The sequence below is a fragment of the Rattus norvegicus genome, chromosome 1 (assembly GCF_036323735.1).
Source record: "Rattus norvegicus strain BN/NHsdMcwi chromosome 1, GRCr8, whole genome shotgun sequence".
Lineage (NCBI taxonomy): Eukaryota > Metazoa > Chordata > Mammalia > Rodentia > Muridae > Rattus > Rattus norvegicus.
Genome location: NC_086019.1, coordinates 214,210,393 through 214,224,736, shown reverse-complemented (window position 1 = coordinate 214,224,736; position 14,344 = coordinate 214,210,393). Strand labels below are relative to the sequence as shown.

At 46.3% G+C, this 14,344-nt stretch overlaps 1 protein-coding gene across 4 annotated transcripts in view; it reads right to left on the bottom strand.

The window, feature by feature from the left end:
- Nucleotides 1-12,982, bottom strand: part of Plaat3 (phospholipase A and acyltransferase 3) — a 33,797-nt gene extending 20,815 nt beyond the window's left edge. Inside the window, exons 1-2 of one of the 4 annotated variants that reach the window (XM_039101108.2) lie at nt 12,832-12,982; nt 12,373-12,435 (exon numbers count right to left, since the gene is read on the bottom strand). Coding sequence is in view for 3 of the 4 variants with exons in the window: in XM_006230687.5 (XP_006230749.1) it covers nt 9,000-9,095 (96 nt within the window). In the remaining variant the exon portion in view is untranslated. Of the gene's footprint in view, nt 1-8,999; nt 9,273-12,372; nt 12,436-12,735 lie in introns of those variants that run through there. The other 3 variants (NM_017060.2, XM_039101104.2, XM_006230687.5) reach the window with 3 other exon arrangements.
- Between the last annotated feature and the right edge of the window lie 1,362 nt (nt 12,983-14,344).

Here is a 14,344-nt window from a genome sequence, read left to right as displayed (position 1 = left end):
GAGGCAGAAGCAGGAGGAATTCTTCAAGTTTGAGGCCAGCCTGATCTACAGTTCCAGGACAGTCAGGGCTACACAGAAAAACCTTGTCTAAAAAAAAAAAAAAAAAAAAAATCTGTGAGCTGATCTGTCAAACAATCTAATCTGCGGTCAGCTTCTGTAAAATTTGCTTGCCACATCCTTATGTCACTAAATTCTTTTGAAATTCTCCAGTTTACACTTCTTACCTATAAAAGAGGCTTGAAAAGTTAACCCACACCTCTCTCTCAAATCCCTCTTTGGAGTCAGTCTGCCCTATGAATAGTAAACAAAGCTCCCTTTATTGGCTTTAATTTGGGTGGAGGTTTTTATTCTCACTTGGTGAAATCAACGTTCTTGGAGACCCCAGCGAGATTAGGCCCCCAAACCCAATCCACAGACCCCCTCCCTCCAGTCCTCTAGGACTGCTTTCCCTCGGGGTGCACACCCTGATGAAGTTCCAAGCCCAGGGACATGCTTTCAGTTCTATAAACACTGAGGTGAGGGGCCGAGACAAAACGAAATCAGCAAGCACTTGTCTGAGGAGGCCGCCATTGGTAGGTCATAGAAAAGCATCCTCTTCTATGATGTCTGGTCCTGGGTCTGGTGGGATCCCATCTGGAGACAGCAAGGTGCCTAACAAGGTGGATGTGGAACTCCTGCTCAGGGCACAAACAAGACATTTCTTTGCCTGTCTGGGCTTTTGCCACCTTGTTCTTAGTTCCCTATCTTGTTCTGCATTTTTGCCTGTCTTTTCTGCTTCTTTATCTAAGTCTTCCGTGGTCTGAACTTGGGGCAACTGGACAGACAGATAGAATAGGTAACAAGACTAATAAACCTGACTCTCCTGTAAGTTGTGTTTTGAGGAACTTGGACAAAATTTACCCTCCTATCATTAAGCAGGATTATAGTCTCTTATCACCAAGAATGGCCTCCAATTTTCCTGTGAACTGGAGTGGCTTATATTCACAGTTAAATGGCCCCCAAAGGGCACCTTCAACTCCCAGGTAGCCTGGGAAGTGACCAACACCTCCCTTGATATTCCTGGCCACCAAGACCAGTTTGGGTATATTCTAACCTGGACAGAAGCAACGCTTGATCTGCCTCCATGGATGAAGGTTTGCATGGTCCAGAATGGGCAAAGTGGCCACACCCTGGTCATAGCAAAAAAGACTCCCTAGAGGCCCCAGGCTGGGGACCAAACGCCCTCCAAAACTCCTGTACTATAGGTCTCTTGGGGGGCCTTCTGCCATACACTCCTCTTTACCCTCCACTACCCCCACCTCTCCCGAGTCCATTGCGTCCTCCTGCCTCCCCCTCCCTTCAGCCTTTCCTGCCTACCCCGTTCAACTACTCCTTCTGCCTCAGTTCTCCAGTGGAGCTGGCTTCAGTCATATTCCTCCCCATAACCATTAGGGTTGTCACAACGACAGCCAGATTTGGTTTCTTCTCCCAGCCAGCCTGGGGCTGACTTGAGTTTCCTCCTTCCTCTACCCTGCAGCTTGTTTCCTATCCCCAAAGCAGATCCAACCTCCCTGTCTCCGGGTCAACCTGCGGCTTCTGTTTCATTTGATCCCTGAAGCAGAAGGACTCCAGTCCCTGTCCTTCCTCTATGCCAGGCCCCTGAAAGACAATACCTGCATGTTTGTTCCACTTACTACCACAGATCTTTACAACTGGGAACCAGAATCCCACTCTCGGCACAGACCGTAGTCTTCGGATTTCCCTGATTGATTCTGTCTTCTTTAACTGTCTCCCAACCTGGGGGCACTGCCAGCAAATTCTCTGCTCTCTTCATGATGGAAGAGAGAGAAAAATCCTAGCAGAAGCAACTGTGGTGTTGCCTGGATTAGACACTCTTGACAACAACCAGAGAATGGCGATTGACAAGGCTTTCCCCAGGAAAGCATATTGGGACTATGTGACAGAAGGAGGTGGGAGGTCACTCCGTGGCTACCACCAGGCTCAGTCTGGCAGCTCGCAGACTGTAATCTGTACGAAATAGCTGATGTAAAACAGGGCCCAGATGAACTGCCTTCAGTGCTCTTGAGCTCCTCCTGAAGGCATACTTCTATACTACCCCTATAGATCCAGGGGACACACCAATCCTCGGGGTGACTAAGTTGGCCTTTGTAACTCAGGTGACCACAGTCATGTGTAAGAAAATGCAAAAGATGAACAGATTTTCAGGGAAAAATAGGTCAGAATTATTAGAAATATCCCAAAACGTGTTTATCAAGAGAGACAACAAGGAAGACTTGCTAATAAAAATGAATAAATAAGGCCACTGCGGCAGCACTCCATGCTGCGGGCAGCCCTGGACAAGCCTACAAACGGACCCACGTGCTTGCTGCAAGGAATTGAGACACTGGAGACATGAATGCCCCCAGCGGAAACAGGTCGTCCCTCAGCCAGTTCCCATCCTGACTCTGGAAGAGTAGGACGGGCATGGCTCCTTCAAATTAGGCCTCTGGAAGCCTATGGTAACCTTCTCAATCAGAGGCGAACTGTAAACCTCCTGGTAGAAGGAAGCGTTATTCTGTATTACGGAAGTCCCTGGAACCCCTTAATGAAAGAACAATGGAAGTTCAGGAAGCTACAGGGGAAATTAAAAATCATAATCGGATTACAAAACAGATTGTGGTTCTGATTCTTGCTCAATGAGATCAACAGATTTCCGTTATAAAGCGACCACAGTGATCCCAGGAACCCAGCTGAATGCTGTTGCATTCGACGCAGGAAACATGGATTGGATCAGCAGAGACCGCTCAGATGCATGGACAGGGTTGCCTTTTCCAGAATGGGGCTCAGGAAACCCCTAGCCATCACAGTACCCTACGCAGCACAGAACAGGAACACGGACAAAGCTGATACTATATGCCCACAGGATTTCAGAACAAAGCACTTTTATTTCCCACAAAAGAGAGCTGCAAGCAGCCGTTTTCCTTAGCAAGCAAGTTGCGGAATTTCTAGCCTCTGAAATTAGTTTTGAAAAACAACTCCAATTACCTCATTGGTAGGACCAGATTAAACATATCCTATATATAAATGTACATCAGATCTTTGAAGAGAACACTATGAATTTACGTTAGTAGGCACAGAAACAAAAAAAAAATTACTTTCGAAAAAGCAAACTGAAGCCAGAAGTGGTAAATTTTTAATACCATCACACAGGAGGCAGAGGCAGGTGGATCTCTATGAGTTTGAGGCCAGCCTGGTCTGCTATGTGAGTTCCAGGACAGCCAGAGCGACACTGTTAAAATGCAAGTTGAGGTGGGTGGTGGTGGTGCATGCCTTTGGTCCCAGCATTCTGGGAGGCAAAGGCAGGTGGATCTCTGTGTGTTCAAGGCCAACCCGGTCTGCAAAGCAAGTCCAGAAGAGCCAGGACTACACAAAGAAACACTGTCTCAAAAAAGAAAGAGGGAGGCGGGAAGAAAATAAAAGAGAAAAAAAAAGAAAGGTAAAGAGTTGAAGGCTAGGGATGTGGCCCAATTGGAGGGCACCTGTCTAGCATGTACAACGTCATAGGTTCAACCTCTGCACTGCATAAAACCTAAGTATGATGATTCAGCGTATAAACCCAGCATCTGAGAGATGAGGGCGGGGGGAGCAGAAGTTCTAGGTCATACTCAGTACCTTGGAGGCCGGCTTGGGCTTTATGAGACCCAATCTCAAAAATGCCCCTCTCACTAAAAAGTAAGTCGAGGGGTTGGGGATTTAGCTCAGTGGTAGAGCACTTGCCTAGCAAGCGCAAGGCCCTGGGTTCGGTCCCCAGCTCCGAAAAAAAAGAAAAGAAAAAAAAAAAAAAGTAAGTCGAGACATGATGAGGTTGGGGGTATAATTCAGTGGTAGGGCACTTGGCTTAGCATGCCTAAGGTCCTGGGTTTGAGTGCCAGAATCACCATCTCCCCCTAAAAAGACATTATTGTTCTATTTCTGCTTAATGTACACTTTTATATACACTTATAATAAAAATGAATTATATCCTAGATGCACAGAACACATGAAACTCAAGAAGGATGACCAAAATGCAGATGCTTCACTCCTTCTTTAAAAGGGGAACAAGAATACCCTTGGCAGGGAATAGGGAGGCAAAGTTTAGAACAGAGGCAGAAGGAACACCCATTCAGAGCCTGCCCCACATGTGGCCCATACATATACAGTCACCAAACTAGATAAGATGGATGAAGCAAAGAAGTGCAGGCTGAAAGGAACAGGATGTAGATCTCTCATGAGAAACACAGCCAGAATACTGCAAATACATAGGCGAATGCCAGCAGCAAACTACTGAACTGAGAACGGGAAACCCATTGAAGGATTCAGAGAAAGGACTGAAAGAGCTGAAGGGGCTTGAGACCCCATATGAACAACAATGCCAACCAACCAGAGCTTCCAGGGACTAAGCCACTACCCAAAGACTATACATGGACTGACCCTGGGCTCCAACTGCATAAGTAGCAATGAATAGCCTAGTAGGGTCACCAGTGGAAGGGGAAGCCCTTGGTCCTGCCAAGGCTGGACCCCCAGTGAACGGTATTCTTAGGGGGAGGGCGGTAATGGGGGGATGATGGGGAGGGGAACATCCATGTAGAAGGGGAGTGGGAGGGGTTAGGGGGATGTTGGCCTGGAAACTGGGAAAGGGAATAACATTTGAAATGTAAATAAGAAATACCCAATTTAATAAAGATGGAAAAAAATTAATTACATATTATGCATGATCCGAGGAAAATACGCCAAGTATGGGCTAGCCACTACAGTGACTGAGAGAAATGTGGGAACTATTATTTGACTCTGAAATTTTCTTAGTATAAATTATTTTGAAAATAAAAATTTTAAAGATTTGTGTGTGTGAGGCCACATATGTATTGTGTATCTGTGTCTGTGTGAGTGTGAGTGTGTCTCTGTGAATGTTCATGTGCATCTTCATGTGTGTGTTCCTGTGTTTGTTCATGTGTGTGCCTACGTGTGTTCATATGTATGTGTCTGCATGTTCATATATGTATGTGTTTGTGTGTGTCTGTGTATGTGTTCATACTTATATGTATGTCTGTGTGTCTATGTGTGTGTTTGTGTGTGTGTGTGTGTGTGTTCATGTGTGTATGGAGCCCAGAGGTCACTGTCAGATATCTTCCTCACCTCATCTTTTGAGACAGGGCCTCTCACTGAACCTGGAGCTCACTGATTTACCTAGCTGGCAGGCCTGCAAGCCCCAGGAATTCTCTCCCCACCTCCCCAGTGTTGGATGCAGGCATGTGCCATAGGAACCAATTTTTATGTGGGTTCTGTGGATCTGAACTCAGGCCTTCAGATTCCACAGCAAGAGCTTTGCTGACGGTGCCATCTCTCCAATCCCATTATTTAAAAAAAGAAAGAAAGAAAGAAAGAAAGAAAGAAAGAAAGAAAGAAAGAAAGAAAATTTAAGTGAGAAGAAAATGCTCACATATTGAATACTCAGATTTTTAAACTGAAAAACGTAGATACCATCTGTTACCAACCCCTCATGAGACCCTTTTTCGAGGTATTCATTTTTTTAATTTATTGATTTTCTAGCTTTTAAAATTGTTAAAATAGCTGGGCAGTGGTAGCACACACCTCCCAGCACTCGGGAGGCTGAGGCAGGAGAATCTCTGAGTTCAAGGCCAGTCTGGCCCACAGAGCTAGTTCCATAACAGCCAGGGATACACAGAGAAACCTACTCAAAAAATATTTAAATAAATACATATCTGTTTTGATTTTGGTTTTGTTTGGATGAGAGGAGGATAAATGATACTCAGTTTAAAATCAGAGAAGAAAGAAACCACCTTGAGACTTGACATTCCTGAAAGATGACTTAATGGCTAAAAACACTTGTCATGCAAACTGGATGACCTGAGTTCAATCCCCAGACCCCATTATAGAAGGAAAGAGGGCTGGAAAGACGGTTCAGTGGTTAAGAGCACTGACTATTCCTCCAAAGGTCCTGAGTTCAAATCCCAGCAACCATATGGTGGCTCACAACCATCTGTAATGGGATCTGATGCCCTCTTCTGATGTGTCTGAAAACAGCTACAGTGTACTTACACATAATAAATAAATAAATTTAAAAAAAAAAGGAAAGGACCAACTCCCAAAGGCTGTCTGACCTCTACACGTGTGCACACAGGCTCAGAGAGAAGTGGGATATGGGAGATGGAGGGTAAATATTTTAAATATTTTTTAAAGAAAGCTGGTGTGGTGACTTAGAGCACATGAGAGGAGATCATGGTAGTTTGGAAGGTCAAAGCTGCCACAGCAGGAGAGGAAGAAGTCAGGTTATCACCTGTAGACAACAGAAAGCCTTTGACACTGACTTTGACTGACAGCAGCCAAGATTAAGATGTGGGTGCATAAGAGGCTTGTTCTAGGGCAGATACCCCAACTGCTACACTAGGAAGTGGTCATACACAGGGTACTGGAGAAAGCAAGAGAGACATCGATGGCCCAGGCAGGATACAACAGACAGTGAGAAATGCAGGCTGGACCCATTGAAAACAGCCAACTGGCTTTTCCAAAAGGTTATGGCATTTAAATAGTGTGGCCATGTGGCCAGTGTAATAAACAGTTACATCAGTAATGCCAGTCCCAAGATATAAACTATCATCTCTAAACCAATATGAAGTAAACCAACTGGTTTGAACTATTTAGAAATTTAAGAGGCAGAAAAACCTCCAGGATATCTGAGAATAATGTTTAAATTGTCAGGAGGGATTGGTTTAGCAACAGTTCATTTATTCTTTTTTATGATTTACTGGTATGGCTATTTCTCTTCCTCCACTCAACCAACTGCAAGCTTTTTAGTCAATAATGGCTTTTAAATGTGCCAGGCATTTGAGTGCCCCCAGCTCCCTGAGCGCTAGATTACAGTCACGAGCTGCTACTAGACCTGTTGGGGCTGTTTGTTTAACTTAAGCTGGATTTGATTTTTCAGAAACAGCACAGTGGTAACGCTTAAGGCTCTGTGTTCAAACCAAGGCTCAACTACTTACCACAGAGCCCCGGGCAACTTTATCCAAACTGTCCCTAGGCCTCGTTCTCTTCAGCCATAAAAAGAGCACAGTTATATAGAACCTGATTCAAAGGTTTATTCCAAAGAGTAAATAGATCAAATCTATAAAAAAAACACTGGGTGGAGGAGGAAATAGCTCAATTGATAGCGTTTGCCACACAAGCACAAAGGTCTGAATTTGATCTCAAGAACCCAGTTTTTAAAAAGCAAAAAGAAATAGAAGCCAGAGTGTGGTGGTGTGGTGTGGTATGGTGTGGTGGCAATACATGCCTTTGATCCTATCTCTCTAGAACAGAGGGAAACAGTGATCTCTGTGGGTTCCAGGCCAACCAGAGCCATACAGAAAAGCAGAGCAAACTGGAGTAAGTCACCTGCTATGCAAATGAACCAAGTTCACCTGAGCCTATGCAAAAAGCTGGAAGAGCGAGCATACATCGAAGCCCAGCACTCTTGAAGCAAGAAGGAGGCAGAGGGAGACTGTGCCACAAGCCTATAGGCCAGCTACCCTGGAGTACTCTGCATGAGAGAGGAACTAAGAGAGAGTTTGCCTCAACAAGGTAGCAGGTGGGAAGTCCTGCCTAAAGGCAGGTCTCTGATCTCCATCCGTGCGTGTGCCACGTGTCCAGCCAGGAATACCTAACTGGGGTTTTCCAGACCAGCAAAAATCCCAGTCCCCACCTCCAAAAAAGACATAGGGAATGGAGAGACGCCTCAGTGGTTAAGAACACTACTGGCTGCTCTTAGGGAGGACTCAGGCTTAACTCCCAGCACCCACATGGCAGCTCACAACCGTTTGTAACTCAAGTCCCAAGGGGATCCGAAGCTCTCTTCTGGTTCTGTGTACATTTCTTGCACCTATTACACAGACATATATGCAGTCAGAACGCCCACACAAGTCAAATAAAATAAAATAAAATTAAATTAAATTAAAAAAAAATGAAAGAGGGACAGCAAAACTCTCCTCTTGCCTCCGGACAAGATCTCTGGATGCGCGCTGCATGAATGTGCGCATGCGCACTGGTTTTACAAACACGACCTGCACAGAGGAAATGCTTAGGAGTCAGCAGCTTTGCTGTGCGGTTGTTTCATGCAGAAACTGCAAGGACTCTGTGGTACTTACAAAACCCAGCCTGGGAGAATTCTCTTCCCTGTTCCTGTAGACCCAGTAAATATAAAAAATTCCTGACCAGGACTCTCACTTTTGATATTGAGAAAAAGGTCTGGAAACTTGTGAGAAACAAAAGAAGTCTGGGTCTCGCCAAGAACGGACCATCAGTGAGAAGTGGGAGAATTTACGTGACAAGGTTTTGAGAAAAGAAAATCCAAGGAGCTAAGGGCTCCCCCAGAAACACACCAGGCACCCGTGGAAACTCAGGGAAACTTCCGGAATCGATCTCTGGGAAGTTTCTGATTAATCAGGACTATTAATACCTACCCAAGTAGGGTTTCTGTAAGAAATAATTGTGATAATGGCTGAGTACTGTAAAACCACTTAAACTATAAGGAGAAACGCTAGCCTATGCTGTAGCCTAGGTGGGTGCCGGGAAGGGGTGCAAGGAATAAGGAAGAGTCTGAAAGCCCTGACTTCCCAGCCTCGGGGCAAGGAGAAAGGAAGACAAGACCTGGCCTGACATATTAGCCTTCCTTATGCCCCAGCTCAGGCTGCCCAGTCAGTCAGATTGACAACTCCAGCATGCACCCACCTCAGAAGCACCAATGTCCCAAGCATCCTGGAGAAAGAAGGAAAACTTCCCTGCCTGCCTAGGCTCACCAGCACCAAACCAGGCCTATTCTCCTCCGGGGTAAACCTGCCCTTTCGTGCAGTCAGAACAGCCCCACCACCCGCAACTCACACACCAACAGCAAGCCTTACTGGGGCATTCACAAGTTACCTGGAATCCTTATAACAGCATCTTTTTATAGATGAGAAAAATGAGTCCCGAGGTGGCAGTGAACTCACCCAAGGCCTCAGAGGTTGTCCAGCAGCCATGACAGCACTCTGCCACAGCCCTGCCTGGATCTGAGTGTCCCAATGGTAAGACAGACAGTGGGGCATGAACAGGAACTTCCTGTGGGATGCCCAGAGAAAGCCTGCCAGTCTCTCACACAGCAAAGTCCAGCCTCGGCTTTAGTACTGGCTCCCTCTTCTAAACTGAAACCAGCTTCAAGGTCTAGTAATAGATAAGGTAAGTAGAAGAGAAAGACCTTGCGGGCCTCCTCCCTCACAACCCGCAGAGCAAGCAGTTCCCTTTTCCATGGTCACGGCCCAGCTGTTTCTGTTTGGGTTTTGGATTTGATTTAGTTCTCATTGTCGGTGGTAGTTTGTTTTGTTTTGCCGTTATTGGTAGGGCTGGTAGTAATGGACTTCACTTATTTATTTCTGAGCTGGGAGTCTTGTTCCTCCCCAGTGGAAGAATTCCAAGAGTATGTTTGGCCGTGCTTAGCTCTACAGTTCTCATAGACAAAATGACTTTAACAAAATAAAAGTGACCGTTTCCACACCTACCCTGACATCTAGGCTGGCCCAGCATGCTGATGGACAGGGAGTGGAGCAACTCCAGCAGCATCCAGCCTGGCACTTATAGAGTCTCATATCAGAGGTTGACAGCCCGGGGAGAGGGACACTGTCTACTCCTCCAGCCCCTCTCAGCTTCAGGAGTGAAGATGCAGTCTGCAGGGCCAGAAGCATCTTTTGCTTGAGAAGCATCCTCTTCTCTCTCTCCTTTCTTTGCACCCTAACTAGCTCCTAAGAGAGTCCCAGCTGTCAAGCTCAGATCAAGAGGCAGTAAGGCCTGGCTTGGTGGCACATGACTTTAATGCCTGTACTTGGGAGGCAGAGACATGAGGATCTCTTTGAGTTTGAGAACAACTCGGTCTACACAGTAGATTCTGAGGCAGCCAGGACTACACAGAGGTGCTGTCTCAAAATAATAATAATAATAATAATAATAATAATATAACTAATAAATAAAATACAAAGCCCTAACCCAAACTAAAAATGCACGGCTCATGGTGGGAGGCCCAAGTGGCCCACTGGGTCACCACTGGATACCATTGGCACGCTGGCCTTTCAGAATTCAGGTTTCAGTTTTAGTTCTCATTTCCAGGAAACACTCATTACTGTGGGCGGAGATGAAAGGAACTTTCATCCAAACCTCCTCGCCAGTTAGAAAGTTGAGGGCAAGGAGAGAACTAGGCTGAACTTTTCCTGCCACCTCCTCCCATAAAGCCCTGCCCAGCGGGCCACTCTTGCCTCCCACCACCAGCTGTGCATTTTTAGTTTGGATTAGGGCTTTGTTTTTTAAACTTTTTTCCTCCTCTACTTTATGCGTATGGGTGTTTTGACTGCATAGGTCTGTGGATCCCATGTGTACAGCACCCTTGGATGTCAGGAAAGGGTGTCAGGTCACTTGGGATGGGAATTACAGCCCATTCTTAGCTGGGCTAACATATGAGTGCTGGAAATTTAATCCAGTCCTCTGGAAAAGCATCCAGTGCTCTTAACCACTGAACCATCTCTTCAGCTCTGTTTTCTCCCCCCCCCCACATTTATTATTTATTTGCTTGTTTGTTTGTTTAGGGTTTTGTGAGACAAAGTGTCTCAGCAAAGCCTTGGTTGTCCTGGAACTCATTCTGGTTTCAGGCTAGTCTCAAACTCAGAGATCCATTTGCCTCTGCCTCCCTAGTGCTGGGATTAAAAGCATGTACCACCACTACCTAGCAGTCATGTTTTATTTTGTTTGAAACAAGGTCTCTCTACATAGCCAGGATAGCCTCCAACTCTGCATCCCGAGTGGCAGGGTTACAGGTATGTGCCACTATGCCCACCTTCCTTCACACCCCTGTAGATGAAATGACAATACGTACTGAGCTAGGGCAGGAGAAAGGATGGTGAGTCTCCATCTTAGCCCGAGAAGAGAGGAACCATCAATGAGATCTAATAACTTCTATATAAGCCTGCAATTAGTGCATATTTTTTCTTACTCTTTTAATTTAAAAAAAAAGGTGGGGCATTGATATGGCTTATCAAGTAAAGGAGATTGCTGCTAAGCCTGATGACCTGAGTTCAAATCCCAAGACCCAAATAGTGAAGACCTGCAAATAGCTCTCTGACCTCCACATGCTTGCCATGGCATATGCATGCCCCCCCCAAAACACACACACACACACACACACACACACACACACACACACTCAAATGTCACACACACATACATATATACAAATATGCTTTTTAAACTGTCTACTACAAGAAAGTTAAATCAAAGAACACACAGTTGCACAATCAAAACACACAACTGAGACACGCATGTATTTTGCTAAGAGTCAGTTCCTCATGGCTCCGCAGAGTTCAAGCTTTAGACACAGTTTACAGTGCTAACTTCTGTGGTCTTGGGTTTTCCTGGGTTCAAACAGAAAACAAAACAGCCTGGCCTCACAATACCAGAAACAGAAAGTGCAGCCTAGAGCTAGACCCTTGGGCTGTTATGAGAACTGCTAAGTGGTGTTTTCACGTGGGAACAGAATAAATTTGAACTTGATTAAACAGGTACTTAGCTGGAGCACAAGCCCCAGTCTGCAAAAACCTACAACCTGAACCAAGTCAACAGAGCCCTGTTAAAGTGAAGAAGACATTTGCCTGGTTACATCTCAAGACATCAAGGGTTAACAAACAGAGTCCTGGGCTGGGGTGTGGCTTGGTCGGTAGAGTGTTTGCCCAGCATGCAGAAGGGCTTCACAAAACTGGGTATGGTGCCTCACATCTATAATTCTAGCACTCAAGAGGTGGAGGCCGGGAAACCAGAAGTAAAAAACTGTCCTCACTAAATAGCAAGTTTGAGGCCCAGCCTGGGCCACAAAAGCAAAAGCAAAACAAAAATCAGAAAGTTAAGAGAAGGGGGGATGGAGGGAAGAAAGAAGGAACGGCCAGAGCTGAGTATTTGCTGGCAGCAGGGATGGCTGTGAGTCAGCTGACAAGACAAAAATCCAGCAGATTCAACTTCAGACATTCGACCCAGGAACCTGCCCAGGGTCCTGGTTTGACAGGAAGACCAACCCCCAACTTCCCTCCCTCTTCAGTCTCCTATTGAGCCTGTTACAAGGGTGGCTTCCAACCTGCCCACTTCAACAAGCACTGACGCTCAACAGGTGGCAACTGACCCCGCAGCTCATACAGGATCCCCGAAGGGTTGAAAGTATAGCTCCCTCATTACAAAGCTCTTCTCTTCAAAACAGCAAGTCAGACCCCGAGAAGACAAGAGTCACCATTAAAACACTACCTCCATCCCTAACCCACCCTCTCTCCTCTCCCTGTCCTCTCACCCTGTACTTACTATGGGCATTTTCCTTTCCAGGATATGTGAGGCTCAACTTCAGCTTAGCAGCGCCGTGGATGCCTAAGGAACAGAGGATCAGAGCTCATTATGTCTCTAACTAAAGAAGCAGGGTCCCCAAGTCTCCAGGAGCTGAAACGCTTTTAGCAGGGCTCTCCAGAAACGCCCACCAAACTTTCTCGCTCTCCTCCGCTCTGCCCTGCGCTTGCCCTTGAATCGACAAATCCCTCGCTGTAGGGCAGAAGCGGCTCACAAGATCCCTGGGCTCCCTGGGCTCCCGCAGGGTCCCTGGCCAGGCACTCGCGCGCCCCTGGCTCCTTTTTTCCGCGCACGGCGGATGCCAGGCGGGTGACAGCTACTCGCCTGACTTGTTTATGCCCGACTTGTTTACGCCTGCCGAATCGCTCTCCACCTCCCAGACAGCCCTCGGGGACCCGCAGAGGCACCCGGGCTTCTCACCTTTGTTTAGGTCCCAGAAAAAACTCTCCAACCTCCTCACGCCCCAAGTAGGCAAGTGGAGGCCGGCGCATTGGGGGCCGGCTTAATGGCCCCAGAGTCCAGGCCGCGCCAGGTCACCCCGCCCCTCCTCCCGTAACTGGCTAATGAGAGCAGCGCCAAGGGCCTGCTACTCTGTTCTCATTTAGATGCCTCCCTCCCGCTGCGTTCCTGGCCTCTCTGCTCCTCTGCCCCAGATTCCCAGGCCCTTGACAGCTCATACACAACCCTCGGTCAGTTTGTAACATATAAGAACATGTCACATGGAGTTACATTTAATCTTTTTTCATGAGTGACAGCAAAGGGCTATTTGTCAAGAGTGGCACATGCTTGAAATCTAGCATTTGAGAAGCTGAAGCAGGAGGATTGCCATGAGTTTAAAGTTAGCCTGAGCTACGGTTGGAGATCTTGTCTCCAAAATAATAATAGTAGTAGTAACAACAACAACAATAACAACAACAATAATAATAGCAACAATAATAATAATAGCCAGGTATAGTTGTTTATGCCTTTGTTTCCTGCGCTCAGGAGACAGAGGCAGGCTCATCTCTGTGAGGCTAGCTCTATGTAGTGAGTTCCAGGAGTGCCAGAGCTATGTAGAGAGAGACCTTACCTCAAAAATCCAGAATATAATAATAAAAATAAAAATAAGAACAACAACGGTAAATGAGGAGATGGCTCAGAGGTTAAGAGTACTTGCTACTACCCCATAAGAACAATAATGCCAACCAACCAGAGCTTCCAGGGACTAAACCACTACTGAAAGGCTGACCCAGGGCTCCAACTGCATAGGTAGCAGGGAATAGCCTTGTTGGGGCGCCAGTGGGAGGGGAAGCCCTTGGTCCTGCCAAGTTTGGACCCCCAGTGCAGGGAAATATGGGGGGTGCAGTAAGGGGGATGGATGGGGGGAATACCCGTATGGGGGAGGGGAAGGAGGTGAGGATTTATGGATAGGAAACCAGGAAAGGGAATAACATTTGAAATGTAAGTAAAGAAATATATATAATAAAAACAAAACAAAACAAAACAAAACAAAAAAAAAAAAACCAAAAACAGGACAATGTGATCGCAAGGGGGAAAAAAAGTACTTGCTACTCTTGCAAGGGACCTCAGTTGGTTCCCAGTATCCACGTGGTGGCTCACAACCATGAGTAACTCAGTTCCAGGGGATCTGATACCTTCTTTTGACAACGTTACCCGTGAGGCACATACCATATGCATACATGCTGACAAAGCACACATATTTGTCACTTCGGGATAGTCACCAGAGAAGACTGCTCAGACTTGGGTTTAAGCCAATAGAAAGTCTTTCTTTGCCTGGCTGTCAACTACAGTGGGTGTTCAGGATTCCAGTGTAGCACTTACCTTTTCTCAGGGTGAGCTTTTAAACACGAAAACCATGTTCTGGATTGCCATACTTTAGTTAAGAACAGTTAGCCAAAAGCAGGCTGACAGAAGCCAAAAGGAAGGAATGTTA